The sequence below is a fragment of the Eschrichtius robustus genome, chromosome 8 (assembly GCF_028021215.1).
Source record: "Eschrichtius robustus isolate mEscRob2 chromosome 8, mEscRob2.pri, whole genome shotgun sequence".
NCBI lineage: Eukaryota > Metazoa > Chordata > Mammalia > Artiodactyla > Eschrichtiidae > Eschrichtius > Eschrichtius robustus.
In genome coordinates, this window is record NC_090831.1 from 53,051,263 (window position 1) to 53,064,843 (window position 13,581).

At 39.2% G+C, this 13,581-nt stretch overlaps 1 protein-coding gene across 4 annotated transcripts in view; it reads left to right on the forward strand.

Moving 5' to 3' along the window:
• CROT (carnitine O-octanoyltransferase) overlaps positions 1 to 13,581 on the forward strand; it is a 106,124-nt gene that overhangs the window by 47,082 nt on the left and 45,461 nt on the right. For 3 of the 4 annotated variants that reach the window (XM_068550483.1, XM_068550486.1, XM_068550482.1), the window contains exons 14-17: positions 1,628 to 1,751; positions 3,257 to 3,335; positions 3,425 to 3,518; positions 3,640 to 3,759. In XM_068550483.1, the coding sequence (XP_068406584.1) occupies positions 1,628 to 1,751; positions 3,257 to 3,335; positions 3,425 to 3,518; positions 3,640 to 3,759 (417 nt within the window). Of the gene's footprint in view, positions 1 to 1,627; positions 1,752 to 3,256; positions 3,336 to 3,424; positions 3,519 to 3,639; positions 3,760 to 4,603; positions 4,662 to 13,581 lie in introns of those variants that run through there. The other variant, XM_068550484.1, reaches the window with a different exon arrangement.

The window sequence follows — 13,581 nt, forward strand, 5'->3', positions numbered from 1 at the left end:
ATTTCATCTTTTTACGTTGTGTGTCCATTAACATAAATTTATATTACTGTTTTATGTATTTGCCCTTTAAGTAAAAAAACTGTTAAACATTGTTGTTCTATCTCCCATGTTTCCTATAAACTGGTAGTTAGATTTGGCAACTTGAGACTAGTAATCGATTATTTTTATTATTTTTTATAACAGTAAATCAGATAGTTAATATTATTTGTTTCCTATCGCATCCTGTTCAGATTGAGGTTGAGTTCAATTGTTAGCCAACATCCATTATAAAGTTTCCTCCCTGATTTTTTTACCTAATGGTTTTAGTGGCCATTGATGATCATTACCAAGATCTATTATTTCATTACAGGTTGCAGAGTAGTGCTTTTTTGTCATTCATTCTTACTGCTTTTATCTTTGTTTTTTAAAGAATGCTATTTTAGTGGTGGTTTAAATTTTTATTTACACTTTCTCCTTCACATTTTGAAAGGATGCTATTTCAGCTCAGGGAGACAGTCTTATAGAAACACTGAACAGAGGAGGCTCAATAACTGTTTGCAGGAATTCCCTGGCGGTCCAGTGGTTAAGACCCGGTGCTTTCACTGCCGTGGACCTGGGTTCAATCCCTGGTCAGGGAACTAAGATCCCACAAGCCGCATGTCACGGCCAAAAAAAAAAAACTGAGCACTCTTAGTGCCCACGTTCAGACCTTTTACTCTTCCATTTGATTGCCTTAACTCTAAATTCCTATCACCAGGAAAGTAAGAGAGCTTTGTACCAAAAATTGTTATATCATTCTCCACCCCAGGAAAACAGTCATCATTCTAGGGAACTTCTTAAATAATGCTTTTACTTAATTCTAGAGTCATGTTCTGTAGGAGGAAACTAAAGGCCAAGGACTCTATTACCCCGTATCTTAGTAGCTTAGAACAACAAACATTTATCAACTTACATTTTCTGTCTGTCAGGAGTCCAGGCACAGCTTAGCTGGGTGCCTCTGGCTTCAGGTCTCTTGTCAGGTAGTAGTCAGGGTGTCAGCCAGGACCGTGTCTTCATCTGAAGGCACCCCTTAAAGAGGATCCGTGTACAGTCTCACTCACATGGTTATTAATAAGGTTCATTTCCTCCCAAGCTGTTGTCCAGAGGCCTCTCTCTGTTTCTTGCCACCTGGGCCTCTCTACAGGGCAACTCCCAGCATGGCAGCAGGCTTTCCTCAGAGTAAGGAGATGAGAGAGCTCTCTTTGTAATCTGATTTCAGAAGTGACATCTCATTACTTTTGTCATATTCCTTTCATTAGAAGAAAGACACTAAATCCATCCCACACGCAGCGTGAGGGGTTATACCAGGGCATCTGCAGGAGGCAGGGATCACTGGGGGCATCTCAGAGGCCACCTGCCACAGACGCCAATGTACACAACCTGACAGCAGCCAAGCCTTTGAAACATTTCCTGTTATACCAGGCCACAGTACTTTTTGCTCTTTGATGTTGAAAACAGCCTCGTTGTTATTGAAAATCTCAATCGTAGTCTGTATTGTAGAACTTAGTCTCTGACCAAAGCCAGCTTTATTAGGTAAACTCTCTTTGTAATAACATTAGAGCATTTTCTTTCTCATGATACATTCTCTTATTTTCATTTTTTCTTGTAGCCCTGGTTGCTGCTATGAAACAGCTATGACAAGATACTTTTATCATGGCCGTACAGAGACTGTGCGATCGTGTACAGTAGAAGCAGTCAGATGGTGCCAATCCATGCAGGATCCTTCTACCAGTGTGAGTATTTGAAAAGAAAAAATTAACAGAATTTGTCTGTTCTAAAGGAAACTTGGCTCTTAAATAACTAACTTCTTCAAATCCCTGGATCAGTAAAATATTTTCAAATCTTTTTTTTCTGGAAACTTTCAAACATTTCTTCATTTGCCAGTGAAGTGTATACTTGGAAAGAATAAGAAACAGGGAAGACCTGATAAGAAACCCATTTGTGTCATTTTCTAGGCAAAGTAACTTCAACACCTTGAGTATTTCACTACTGTTAATCTACCTTTAGATAACACCCATAAAATGTAGACTCTCCCAAAGTGCCTTTAAAAGGAAGCTTTTCTTGATGTGGTTGAACGTTTTTGAAATCAGATTTTTTTTTTGTATATTAGAACCAGTACAGCTTTATATGTTTTGTTTTATACTTTAAGCATTTACACAAAAGGGTAGTTCCTTCCCACTGCTATTTTGGTATTGCATTTGTTTCTTTAGTTTTGATTGACATAGTTATGTATGTTAACTTATTTTAATTTCATAGAGCTGCTTCATTATCATTTTTGTACAACTATGCTTTAGTTTTGAAATTGTAATTGCTTCTGTCTTTACACTTGTTAATATCACTTCAGTGCTGCCCACAAGTTTCTATTTTCTCGTTCTGGGAAAGAAATAATCAAGTTGCAGGGCATATAGGAAAGAAAAGGCAGAGGAAAAGGTAAGGGTAGGTAAGGGTAGGGGGGACAGATAGATTGGAAGTTTGGGATTGACGTATACACACTGCTATATTTAAAATAGATGACCAACAAGGACCTACTGTATAGCACAGGGAACTCTGCTCAATATTCTATAATAACCTAAATGGGGAAAAAAAATCTGAAAAAGAATGGATAAATGTATATGTATAGCTATATCACTTTGCCGTACACCTGAAACTAACACAACAACTTACAACTATACTCCAATATAAAATAAAAATTAAAAAAGGCAGTGGAAGAAGTGAGGAAAAAGAGAGAAAAGTTATACATCTCAAGGTCTTCCTCAGAATCTTTTTTCTCTCCCAAATTACCCAAATTCTAATTACTTTTTTAAAAAATTAATTAATGAATGAATTTTTTGGCTGCGTTGGGTCTTCGTTGCTGTGCCCGGGCTTTCTCTAGTTGCAGCAAGTGGGGGCTGCTCTTTGTTGCGGTGCGCGGGCTTCTCATTGCGGTGGCTTCTCTTGTCGTGGAGCACGGGCTCTAAGCGGGCGGGCTTCAGTAGTTGTGGCACATAGGCTCAGTAGTTGTGGCTTGCGGGCTCTAGAGCGCAGGCTCAGTAGTTGTGGCACACGGGCTTAGTTGCTCCACGGCACGTGGGATCTTTCTGGACCAGGGCTTGAACCCGTATCCCCTGCACTGACGGGCGGATTCTTAACCACTGTGCCCCAAGGGAAGTCCTGCCAAATTCTAATTACTTTGAGCTCAGGTTTTTTGTTTGGTTTCTGTACACTTTGTTATTGAAGTATCTCTTGATTTTTAACACAGCTTTTTGAGCAGCAGCACAGGATGTTAGAAGCTTTTGCAAAACATAATAAAATGATGAAAGATTGTTCAACTGGAAAAGGTACATATACTGTTTTTTTTCTGACTTAAAAAAAAATTCTCTTGTGCTGAAAACATTTTTCTAACTTCAGGTTTGGGGTTTTATTGCAGGATTTGACCGTCATCTGTTAGGTCTCTCACTCATAGCAAAAGAGGAATGTCTCCCTGTTCCAGAACTCTTTACAGACCCACTTTTCTCCAGAAGGTAATATAACGTAGTGTTTTGTAACCTCATCAGTTTCTTTCTTCCTGAATGTTAAAAGCTTTTCAGAAACAATGTAAGCTTCTGTAAGCCTAGTAAAATATCCTTTCTTTGTGCCATACAGTGGAGGAGGTGGAAACTTTGTTCTCTCAACAAGTCTGATTGGTTATTTAAGAGTCCAGGGAGTGGTGGTTCCCATGGTACACAATGGCTATGGATTTTTCTATCATATCAGAGATGACAGGTGAGGCTGCTCTTTTTATTTTTTAATTTTTTTAATTTTTTAGTTTAGTATATTTTATTTGCATCTATAAATTTTTTTTTAGAATAGTGTTTTATTTATTTTATTTTATTTTTTTAACATCTTTATTATTCTTAACTGTGCTCACTTTTGTTGTTTGTCTTTCCTACACTGTGATTCTGATGGTGTTGTCATCTGTCACTTGCTGCATGGGCAATTATTTTTTACCACTTAGGCGTTTAATGCGTATTTGTTTCTCTTTCCTGCTTTTGAGACATTTGTCAAATCAGTCCTTTAGGTGTTTTGTGCAGAGCACTGTTTCAGGTTGACTCAGAGATCACGTCATCATCATCCTCCAAAATCAGTACACATATTACCATATTTGTTCTACCCAAGGTATTTGATGACAAGTTCAGATAAAATTTGATGGTCTGTAAATATGTGGTGGTTAGTGCAGTCATAGACAATACTAATGAGACCAAGACACGAGACAAGGTAAATTAATTTATGTTCAGAAAAGGATGTTTTACCAATTCAGATGCATTTCATTTTGGTTGTATGGGGTTTGACTTAAATTTGTGGAAAGAATGAGAAAGAAAATACTAAAACCTGGTAGGGGAAAGAGAGGTGGAGAACAAGGTAATAGCGAATTGACAGAAAGGCATGGAAAGTCCCCTTTCACAGAGTCTGGCCGTCTCTTCACAGGGGTCTGTCAGAGCTTGGGAATTAAGATAATGGGGCTACATATAGCACCGTATGAATAAGAAGAGAGCAGGCTTAGAGGCATTTCAGGTGGAATGTGAAAAATGGGAAAAATAATATGTGTGACACCTTATCTTTGATAAAGGAGGCAAGAATATACAGTGGAGAAAAGACAGCCTCTTCAATAAGTGGTGCCGGGAAAACTGGACAGCTACCTTTAAAGGAATGAAATTAGAACACTCCCTAACACCATACACAAAAATAAACTCAAAATGGATTAAAGACCTAAATGTAAGGCCAGACACTATCAAACTCTTAGAGGAAAACATAGGCAGAACACTCTATGACATAAATCACAGCAAGATCCTTTTTGACCCACCTCCTGGAGAAATGGAAATAAAAACAAAATAAACAAATGGGACCTAATGAAACTTAAAGGCTTTTGCACAGCAAAGGAAACCATAAACAAGACGAAAAGACAACCCTCAGAATGGGAGAAAATATTTGCCAATGAAGCAACTGACGAAGGATTAATCTCCAAAATTTACAAGCAGCTCATGCAGCTCAATATCAAAAAAATGAACAACCCAATCCAAAAATGGGCAGAAGACCTAAACAGACATTTCTCCAAAGAAGATATACAGATTTCCAACAAACACATGAAAGAATGCTCAACATCATTAATCATTAGAGAAATGCAAATCAAAACTACAGTGCGATATCATCTCACACCAGTCAGAATGGCCATCATCCAAAAATCTACAAACAGTAAATGCTAGAGAGGGTGTGGAGAAAAGGGAACCGTCTTGCACTGTTGGTGGGAATGTAAATTGATACAGCCACTATGGAGAACAGTATGGAGGTTCCTTTAAAAACTAAAAATAGGGCTTCCCTGGTGGCGCAGTGGTTGAGAATCTGCCTGCCAATGCAGGGGACACGGGTTCGAGCCCTGGTCTGGGAAGATCCCACATGCCGCGGAGCAACTGGGCCCGTGAGCCACAACTACTGAACCTGCGCGTCTGGAGCCTGTGCTCCGCAACAAGAGAGGCCGTGATAGAGGCCCGCGCACCGCGATGAAGAGTGGCCCCCGCTTGCCGCAACTGGAGAAAGCCCTCGCACAGAAACGAAGACCCAACACAGCCAAAAATAAAAATAAATAAATAAATAATTTTTAAAATAAACCTAAAAATAGAACTACTATACGACCCAGCAATCCCACTACTGGGTATTTACCCTGAGAAAACCATAATTCAAAAAGAGTCATGTACCAAAATGTTCATTGCAGCTCTACTTACAATAGCCAGGACATGGAAGCAACCTAAGTGTCCATCGACAGATGAATGGATAAAGAAGATGTGGCACATATATACAATGGAATATTACTCAGCCATAAAAAGAAACGAAATTGAGTTATTTGTAGTGAGGTGGATGGACCTAGAGACTGACATACAGAGTGAAGTAAGTCAGAAAGAGAAAAACAAATACCGTATGCTAACACATATATATGGAATCTAAAAAAAAAAAAAAAAGGGTCAGAAGAACCTAGGGGCAAGACAGGAATAAAGATGCAGACCTACTAGAGAATGGACTTGAGGATACGGGGAGGGGGAAGGGTAAGCTGGGACAAAGTGAGAGAGTGGCATGGACATATATACACTACCAAATGTAAAATAGATAGCTAGTGGGAGGCAGCCGCATAGCACAGGGAGATCAGCTCAGTGCTTTGTGACCACCTAGAGGGGTGGGATAGGGAGGGTGGGAGGGAGGGAGACGCAAGAGGGAAGAGATATGGGGACATACGTATATGTATAACTGATTCACTTTGTTATAAAGCAGAAACTAACACACCACTGTAAAGCAATTATACTCCAATAAAGATGTTTAAAAAAAAAAAAATCGGATGTGGCCAGATGTGGCAAGGCCCCCAACGGTAACCAGAGCTGTCACCCTTGGTCCACTCTGAGGCTGCATTCAGTGTTTAAATGCAATGCTAGGAGACCAGTTCCAGTGTGCTGTACATGATGGAGCGATAAAGTTTTACTGAAGATTTTTGGAGAAGGTGTGGAAGAAGAGTGACATTGCATACCACGTGGCAAACATCACAGCAATTCCCTTTAAACATCTATGTTCCACCGGAATTTCCTCTCTAAATATCAGCCTCCTGGGACTTCCCTGGTGGTCCAGTGAGCAAGACTCTGTGCTCCAAGGACAAGGGTGCTTCAAGGACAAAGGACCACCCTGCCTGAAAACGTTTCAGCATCACACCCCCTACTGGACTCCTTTTTTTAAATTAATTAATTAATTAATTAATTTATGGCTGTGTTGGGTCTTAGTTTCCGTGCGAGGGCCCACTCCAGTTGCGGCAAGCAGGGGCCACTCTTCATAGCGGTGCGCGGGCCTCTCACTGTCGCGGCCTCTCTTGTTGCGGAGCACAGGCTCCAGACGCGCAGGTTCAGTAATTGTGGCTCACGGGCCCAGTTGCTCCGCGGCATGTGGGATCTTCCCAGACCAGGGCTCGAACCCGTGTCCCCTGCATTGGCAGGCAGATTCTCAACCACTGCGCCACCAGGAAAGCCCCCTACTGGACTCTTAATCACCCTCCCCACCATGTTGTGATGGTTATGAAATTCCTGAGCCCACCTGTGCGATGGGACCTGTCCCAAATAAGGAAAGGCATCTGCCCTGTCCCACTCCCACTCTATAGAAGGAAGGTATATGTGCCTCGACCAATCAGTAAATGAAATTTTCACCTCGGACCATTCCTTTGTTCTCTGGCTATAAAAACTGACTAGTAGCACATGTTCAGAATAGGAAGTCAGCCCACTGTTCTGGCAGCGACCCTTCCCTCTAATAAATTCTATCTTCTTTAAAAAAAAAAATGTGTGACATAGTTCAGTTTCTAAGGTACTGTTTTTCTATTTTTCCTTTTTTAAAGAGTTTACAGTCAGTGTTATTTTTTCAAAATTTTATCATCTGTCTCCATGTCAAGCGTGATTTGTGCATACCAGGGGTGCTTTTATTTGTTGGCATCTAAGTCTTAATGATGTATTCCCATAGTATTCAGTTTCTATACATTAATCTACAAATTAAAGGTTGAATGATAAAGGTTAAACATGGATCTTATTAGCCATGTTTATCCTTTACCAGGTCCAAAATCATCATCATATACAGAGAATAGCTAAGGATTCTAACATATTCTCTGACAAGTCGTGGATGTTACATTGCATGCAGTGATAAGAGTTTAAGCCAGATATGCCTCAGCTCTTTGACTTTTTGAAATATGTATTTTTAATGATCCTGGGACAGTTTCCATTCACTTATTCAGGAAATATTTAATGAGAACTTACAATGTGCCAAGGATTGTTTTAGGTGGTAAGGACACAAGACAGACAAAACCCCTTTCTTAAAGATAGTATTTTCTACTTGGGAAACAGGAACAAGAGCAAACAAATAAGCAGGATAACTGCAAATAGTGATGAATGTTGTAGAGCAAATAATCAAATTGTTGTGGTAATAGAGACAAACTGGTAGAGAGACAGAGCACTGCTTTATATAGTATGTGGTCAGGGAAGGTGTGTGAGGGAGGGATAATGAAACTGAGATGTTAAGGAGGCGAAGGAATTCGTCATACGAATAGCCATGAAAACAGCGCTCCAGAATCTGATCCCTGCTTGCTCTCTCCAGCTCTGCCACCCTGGCTGAGCCACTGTCTTCTCCCACTTAGGTCACTGCAACAGGTTCTCTGAGGTCTTCTTGCTTCCACCTGTCCTTCCCTAGAGACCATTCTCTACACAGCAGCCCTGATGGCCAAATGGAACTCAACTCATATTGTTCTCCTACTCAGAACCCTCTGAGGGCTTCTTCTTTCACTCACGTAAGATCCAGAGTCCTCCTGAGAGACCCTACATGATCTAGGTCTCATCTACCTCTCTGACCTTGTCTCCTACAAGGCTGCTCCTGATTCCCTTGTACCTTGAACATGCCAGGCAAGCGCCCTCCTCAAGGCCTTCACGGTCATGATTTCCTTTGCTTAGTAGTCTCTTCCTTGAAATACGTGCAAGGATGACTCCCTTATTTCAGATAGATATTTGCTGTCATCTGAGAGGCCTTCCCTGACCATCTAAGATAGCATTTTCCCCCCTTCCCCACACACACCTGCTGCATTTTAACATTTATAACCACCGTGTGTGTGTGTGTGTGTGTGTGTGTGTGTGTGTGTGTGTGTACGTACTTATTTGCATGTTACCTATCTTTCCTTCCTAGAATACAATCCCACAAACATGGTCTTTGTTTTTGTATCCCCAGCTCTCTAACAATACCTCATAAATATGTTGCACTCAGTAAATGTTTCACAATGACTTTGTTGTTTAACATAAGCATACAGGTCTGAGGGTAGGGAAGAGCTTGGAATTCTAAGGGACAGAGGCACTATGGCTATACATTAACAGTTGAGTGGGAGGGTGGTAGAAGAAGAGATTGAAGAGCGGTAGACAGGAGCTAAATCTGGTAGGGAGGGCAGTGTTCTCAGCCCTGAGTGCACATGAGAATCACCTGGAGAACTTTAAAAACAGCACTCCTGGAGATACTGATTTGGTTGGGGTGGTCAGTTGATGTAGGGCCTTGTAACATGCTAAGGAGTTTGGATTTTCTCCTAAAAATAATGGGAAGCGTTTTACCAATTTTAAGCATGAAAGTTACATTTGATTTACATGTGAAAAGGATCCTTGGCTGTTACATGCAATATAAATTAGGTGGACCGTACTGTGAGCAAGAATGAGATGAAGGAAATCAGGAAGCATGGATGATACGTTGAACGTGGCAGTTGATACTGAGGGTGGAGAGCAGTGGAGGTATTTGAGAGGTATTTTGGAGGTAGAACCAGTAAGATTTACTGATGGATTGCTGATTCCGATGGTGGCATTTATTGGGATGGAGAAAATTAGGGGGGCAATGGCCATGTTAGGGTAGAATCAACAATTTTGTTTTGTACATGGTGACTTCAAGATTTCTGCTAATACAGGAATTTATTATAATTTATATACAAGAGAATATGCCAGTAGGCAGTTGGATATATGTTTGGAGCTCAGAAAAGAGGTCAGATCTCAAAGTGTACATTTATGAGTCATTACTATGTATACACCCAAAATAGTTTTCAAATGAAATAACAATACATGGAAATTCTCTGAAAGGAATTTTTTCATTCACTGTTAAGCTTGAAAATGTGTGACCTAAAGAATATTGGTTTATTTTTGAAATAGCATTTTATTTTATTTTATTTTTAGAACTACAATGCCATGTTTGTTGTGAAGTGAAATTATTTGTTAGAGGAATTAATGAACACCCAGCATGTGGATATTCAGCCAATAATTTTTTTTTGAATTTTATTTTATTTCTTTTTTTATACAGTAGGTTTTTATTAGTTATCTATTTTATGCATATTAGTGTATATATGTCAATCCCAATCTCCCAATTCATCCCACCATCCCCCGCCCCCCCCACTTTCCCCCCTTGGCGTCCATATGTTTGTTCTCTACATCTGTGTCTCTATTTCTGCCTTGCAAACCAGTTCATCTGTACCATTTTTCTAGATTCCACATATATGCATTAATATACGATATTTGCTTTTCTCTTTCTGACTTACTCTGTATGACAGTCTCTAGGTCCATCCACGTCTCTACAAATGACGCAATTTCACTCCTTTCTATGGCTGAGTAATATTCCATTGTATATATGTACCACATCTTTATCCGTTCGTCTGTCGATGAGCATTTAGGTTGCTTCCATGACCTGGCTACTGTAAATAGTGCTGCAGTGAACATTGGGGTGCATGTGTCTTTTTTGAATTACGGTTTTTTTCTGGGTGTATGCCCAGTAGTGGGATTGCTGGGTCATATGGTAATTCTATTTGTAGTTTTTTAAGGAACCTCCATACTGTTCTCCATAGTGGCTGTATCAATTTACATTCCCACCAACAGTGCATTTGGTGGGAATGCACTGTTGCATTCTCCACACCCTCGCCATCATTTGTTGTTTGTAGATTTTCTGATGATGCCCATTCTAACCGATGTGAGGTGATACCTCACTGTAGTTTTGATTTGCATTCCTCTAATAATTAGTGATGTTGAGCAGCTTTTCATGTGCCTCTTGGCCCTCTGTATGTCTTCTTTGGAGAAATGTCTACTTAGGTCTTCTGCCCATTTTTGGATTGGGTTTTTTTTTTTAATATTGAGCTGCATGAGCTGTTTATATATTTTGGAGATCAATCCTTTGTCCGTTGATTCATTTGCAAATATTTTCTCCCATTCTGAGGGTTGTCTTTTCGTCTTGTTTATGGTTTCCTTTGCTGTGCAAAAGCTTTGAAGTTTCATTAGGTCCCATCTGTTTATTTTTGTTTTTATTTCCATTACCCTGGGAGGTGGGTCAAAAAACACTTGCTGTGATTTATGTCAAAGAGTATTCTTCCTATGTTTTCTTCTAAGAGTTTTATAGTGTCCAGTCTTACGTTTAGGTCTTTAATCCATTTTGAGTTTATTTTTGTGTATGGTGTTAGGTAGTGTTCTAATTTCATCCTTTTACATGTACTGTCCAGTTTTCCCAGCACCACTTATTGCAGAGACTGTCTTTTCTCCATTGTATATCCTTGCCTCCTTTCTCATAGATTAGTTAACCATAGGTGCCTGGGTTTATCGCTGGGCTTTTCATTCTGTTCCATTGATCTGTATTTCTGTTTTTGTGCCAGCACCATATTGTCTTGATTACTGTAGCTTTGTGTAGTATAGTCTGAAGTCAGGGAGTCTGATTCCTCCAGCTCCGTTTTTTTCCCTCAAAATTGCTTTGGCTATTCGGGGTCTTTTGTGTCTTCATACAAATTATAAGATTTTTTGTTCTAGTTCTGTAAAAAATGACATTGATAATTTGATAGGGATTGAATTGAATGTGTAGATTGCTTTGGGTAGTATAGTCATTTTCACAATGTTGATTCTTCCAGTCCAAAAACATGGTATCTATCTCTCCATCTGTTTGTGTCGTCTTTGACTTCTTTCATCAGTGTCTTATAGTTTTCTGAGTACAGGTCTTTTACCTCCTTTGGTAGGTTTATTCCTACGTATTTTATTCTTTTTGTTGCAATGGTGAATGGGATTCTTTCCTTAATTTCTCTTTCTGATCTTTCATTGTTAGTGTATAGGAATGCAAGAGATTTCTGTGCATTAATTGTGTATCCTGCAGCTTTACCAAATGCGTTGATTAGCTCTAGTAGTTTTCTCGCGGCATCTTTAGGATTATCTATGTACAGTATCATATCATCTGCAAACAGTGACAGTTTTACTTCTTCTTTTCCAATTTGGATTCCTTTTATTTCTTTTTCTTCTCTGATTGCTGTGGCTAGGACTTCCAAAACCATGTTGAATAATAGTGGCGAGAGTGGACATCCTTGTCTTGTTCCTGATCTTAGAGGAAATGCTTTCAGTTTTTCACCATTGAGAATGATGTTTGCTGTGGGTTTGTCGTACATGGCCTTTATTATGTTTAGGTGGGTTCCCTCTATGCCCACTTTCTAGAGAGTTTTTATCATAAATGGGTGTTGAATTTTGTCAAAAGCTTTTTCTGCATCTATTGAGATGATCATATGGTTTTTATTCTTCAATTTGTTAATATGGTGTATCACATTGATTGATTTGTGTATGTTGAAGAATCCTTGCATCCCTGGGATAAATCCCACTTGATCATGGTGCGTGATCCTTCTAATGTGTTGTTGGAGTGTGTTTGCTAGTATCTTGTTGAGGATTTTTGCATATGTATTCATCAGTCATATTGGTCAGTAATTTTCTTTTTTTGTAGTATCTTTGTCTGGTTTTGGTATCAGGGTGATGGTGGCCTCGTAGAATGAGTTTGGGAGTGTTCCTTCCTCTGCAATTTTTTGGAAGAGTTTGAGAAGGATGGGTGTTAGCTCTTCTCTAAATGTTTGGTAGATTTCACCTGTGAAGTCATCTGGTCCTGGACTTTTGTTTGTTGGAAGATTCTTAATCACAGTTTCAATTTCATTACTTGTGATAGGTCTGTTCATATTTTCTATTTCTTCCTGGTCAGTCTTGGAAGGTTATACTTTTCTAAAAATTTGTCCATTTCTTCCAGGTTGTCCCTTTTATTGGCATAGAGTTCTTGTAGTAATCTCTTAGGATGCTTTGTATTTCTGCAGTGTCCGTTGTAACTTCTCCTTTTTTCATTTCTAATTTTATTGATTTGAATCGTCTCCCTCTTTTCCTTGATGAGTCTGGCTAAAGGTTTGTCAATTTTGTTTACCTTCTCAAAGAACCAGCTTTTAGTTTTATTGATATTTGCTATTGTTTTCTTTGTTTCTATTTATTTCTGCTCTGATATTTATTATTTTTTTCCTTCTACCAACTTTGGGTTTCGTTTGTTCTTCTTTCTCTAGTTCCTTTAGGAGTAAGGTTAGATTCTTTATTTGAGACCTTTCTTGTTTCTTGAGGTAGGATTGTATTGCTATAAACTTCCCTCTTAGAACTGCTTTTGCTACATCCCATAGGTTTTGGATCGTCATGTTTTCATTGTCATTTGTCTCTAGGTATTTTTTGATTTCCTCTTTGATTTCTTCAGTGATCTCTTGGTTATTTAGTAACGTATTGTTTAGCCTCCATGTGTTTGTGTTTTTTACGTTTTTTCCCCTGTAATTGATTTCCAGTCTCATAGCGCTGTGGTCAGAAAAAATGCTTGATATGATTTCAATTTTCTTATATTTACCGAGGCTTGATTTGTGACCCAAGATGTAATCTATCCTGGAGAATGTTCTGTGTGCACTCGAGAAGAAAGTGTGATCTGCTGTTTTTGGATGGAATGCCCTATAAATGTCAATGAAATCTAACTGGTCTATTGTGTCATTTAAAGCTTGTGTTTCCTTTTTAATTTTCTGTCTGGATGATCTGTCCATTGGTGTAAATGAGGTGTTGAAGTCCTCCACTATTACTGTGTTACTGTCGATTTCGTCTTTTATAGCTGTTAGCATTTGCCTTATGTACTGAGGTGTTCCTATCTTAGGTGCATATATATTTATAATTGTTATATTTTCCTCTTGGATTGATCCCTTGATCATTCTGTAGTGTCCTT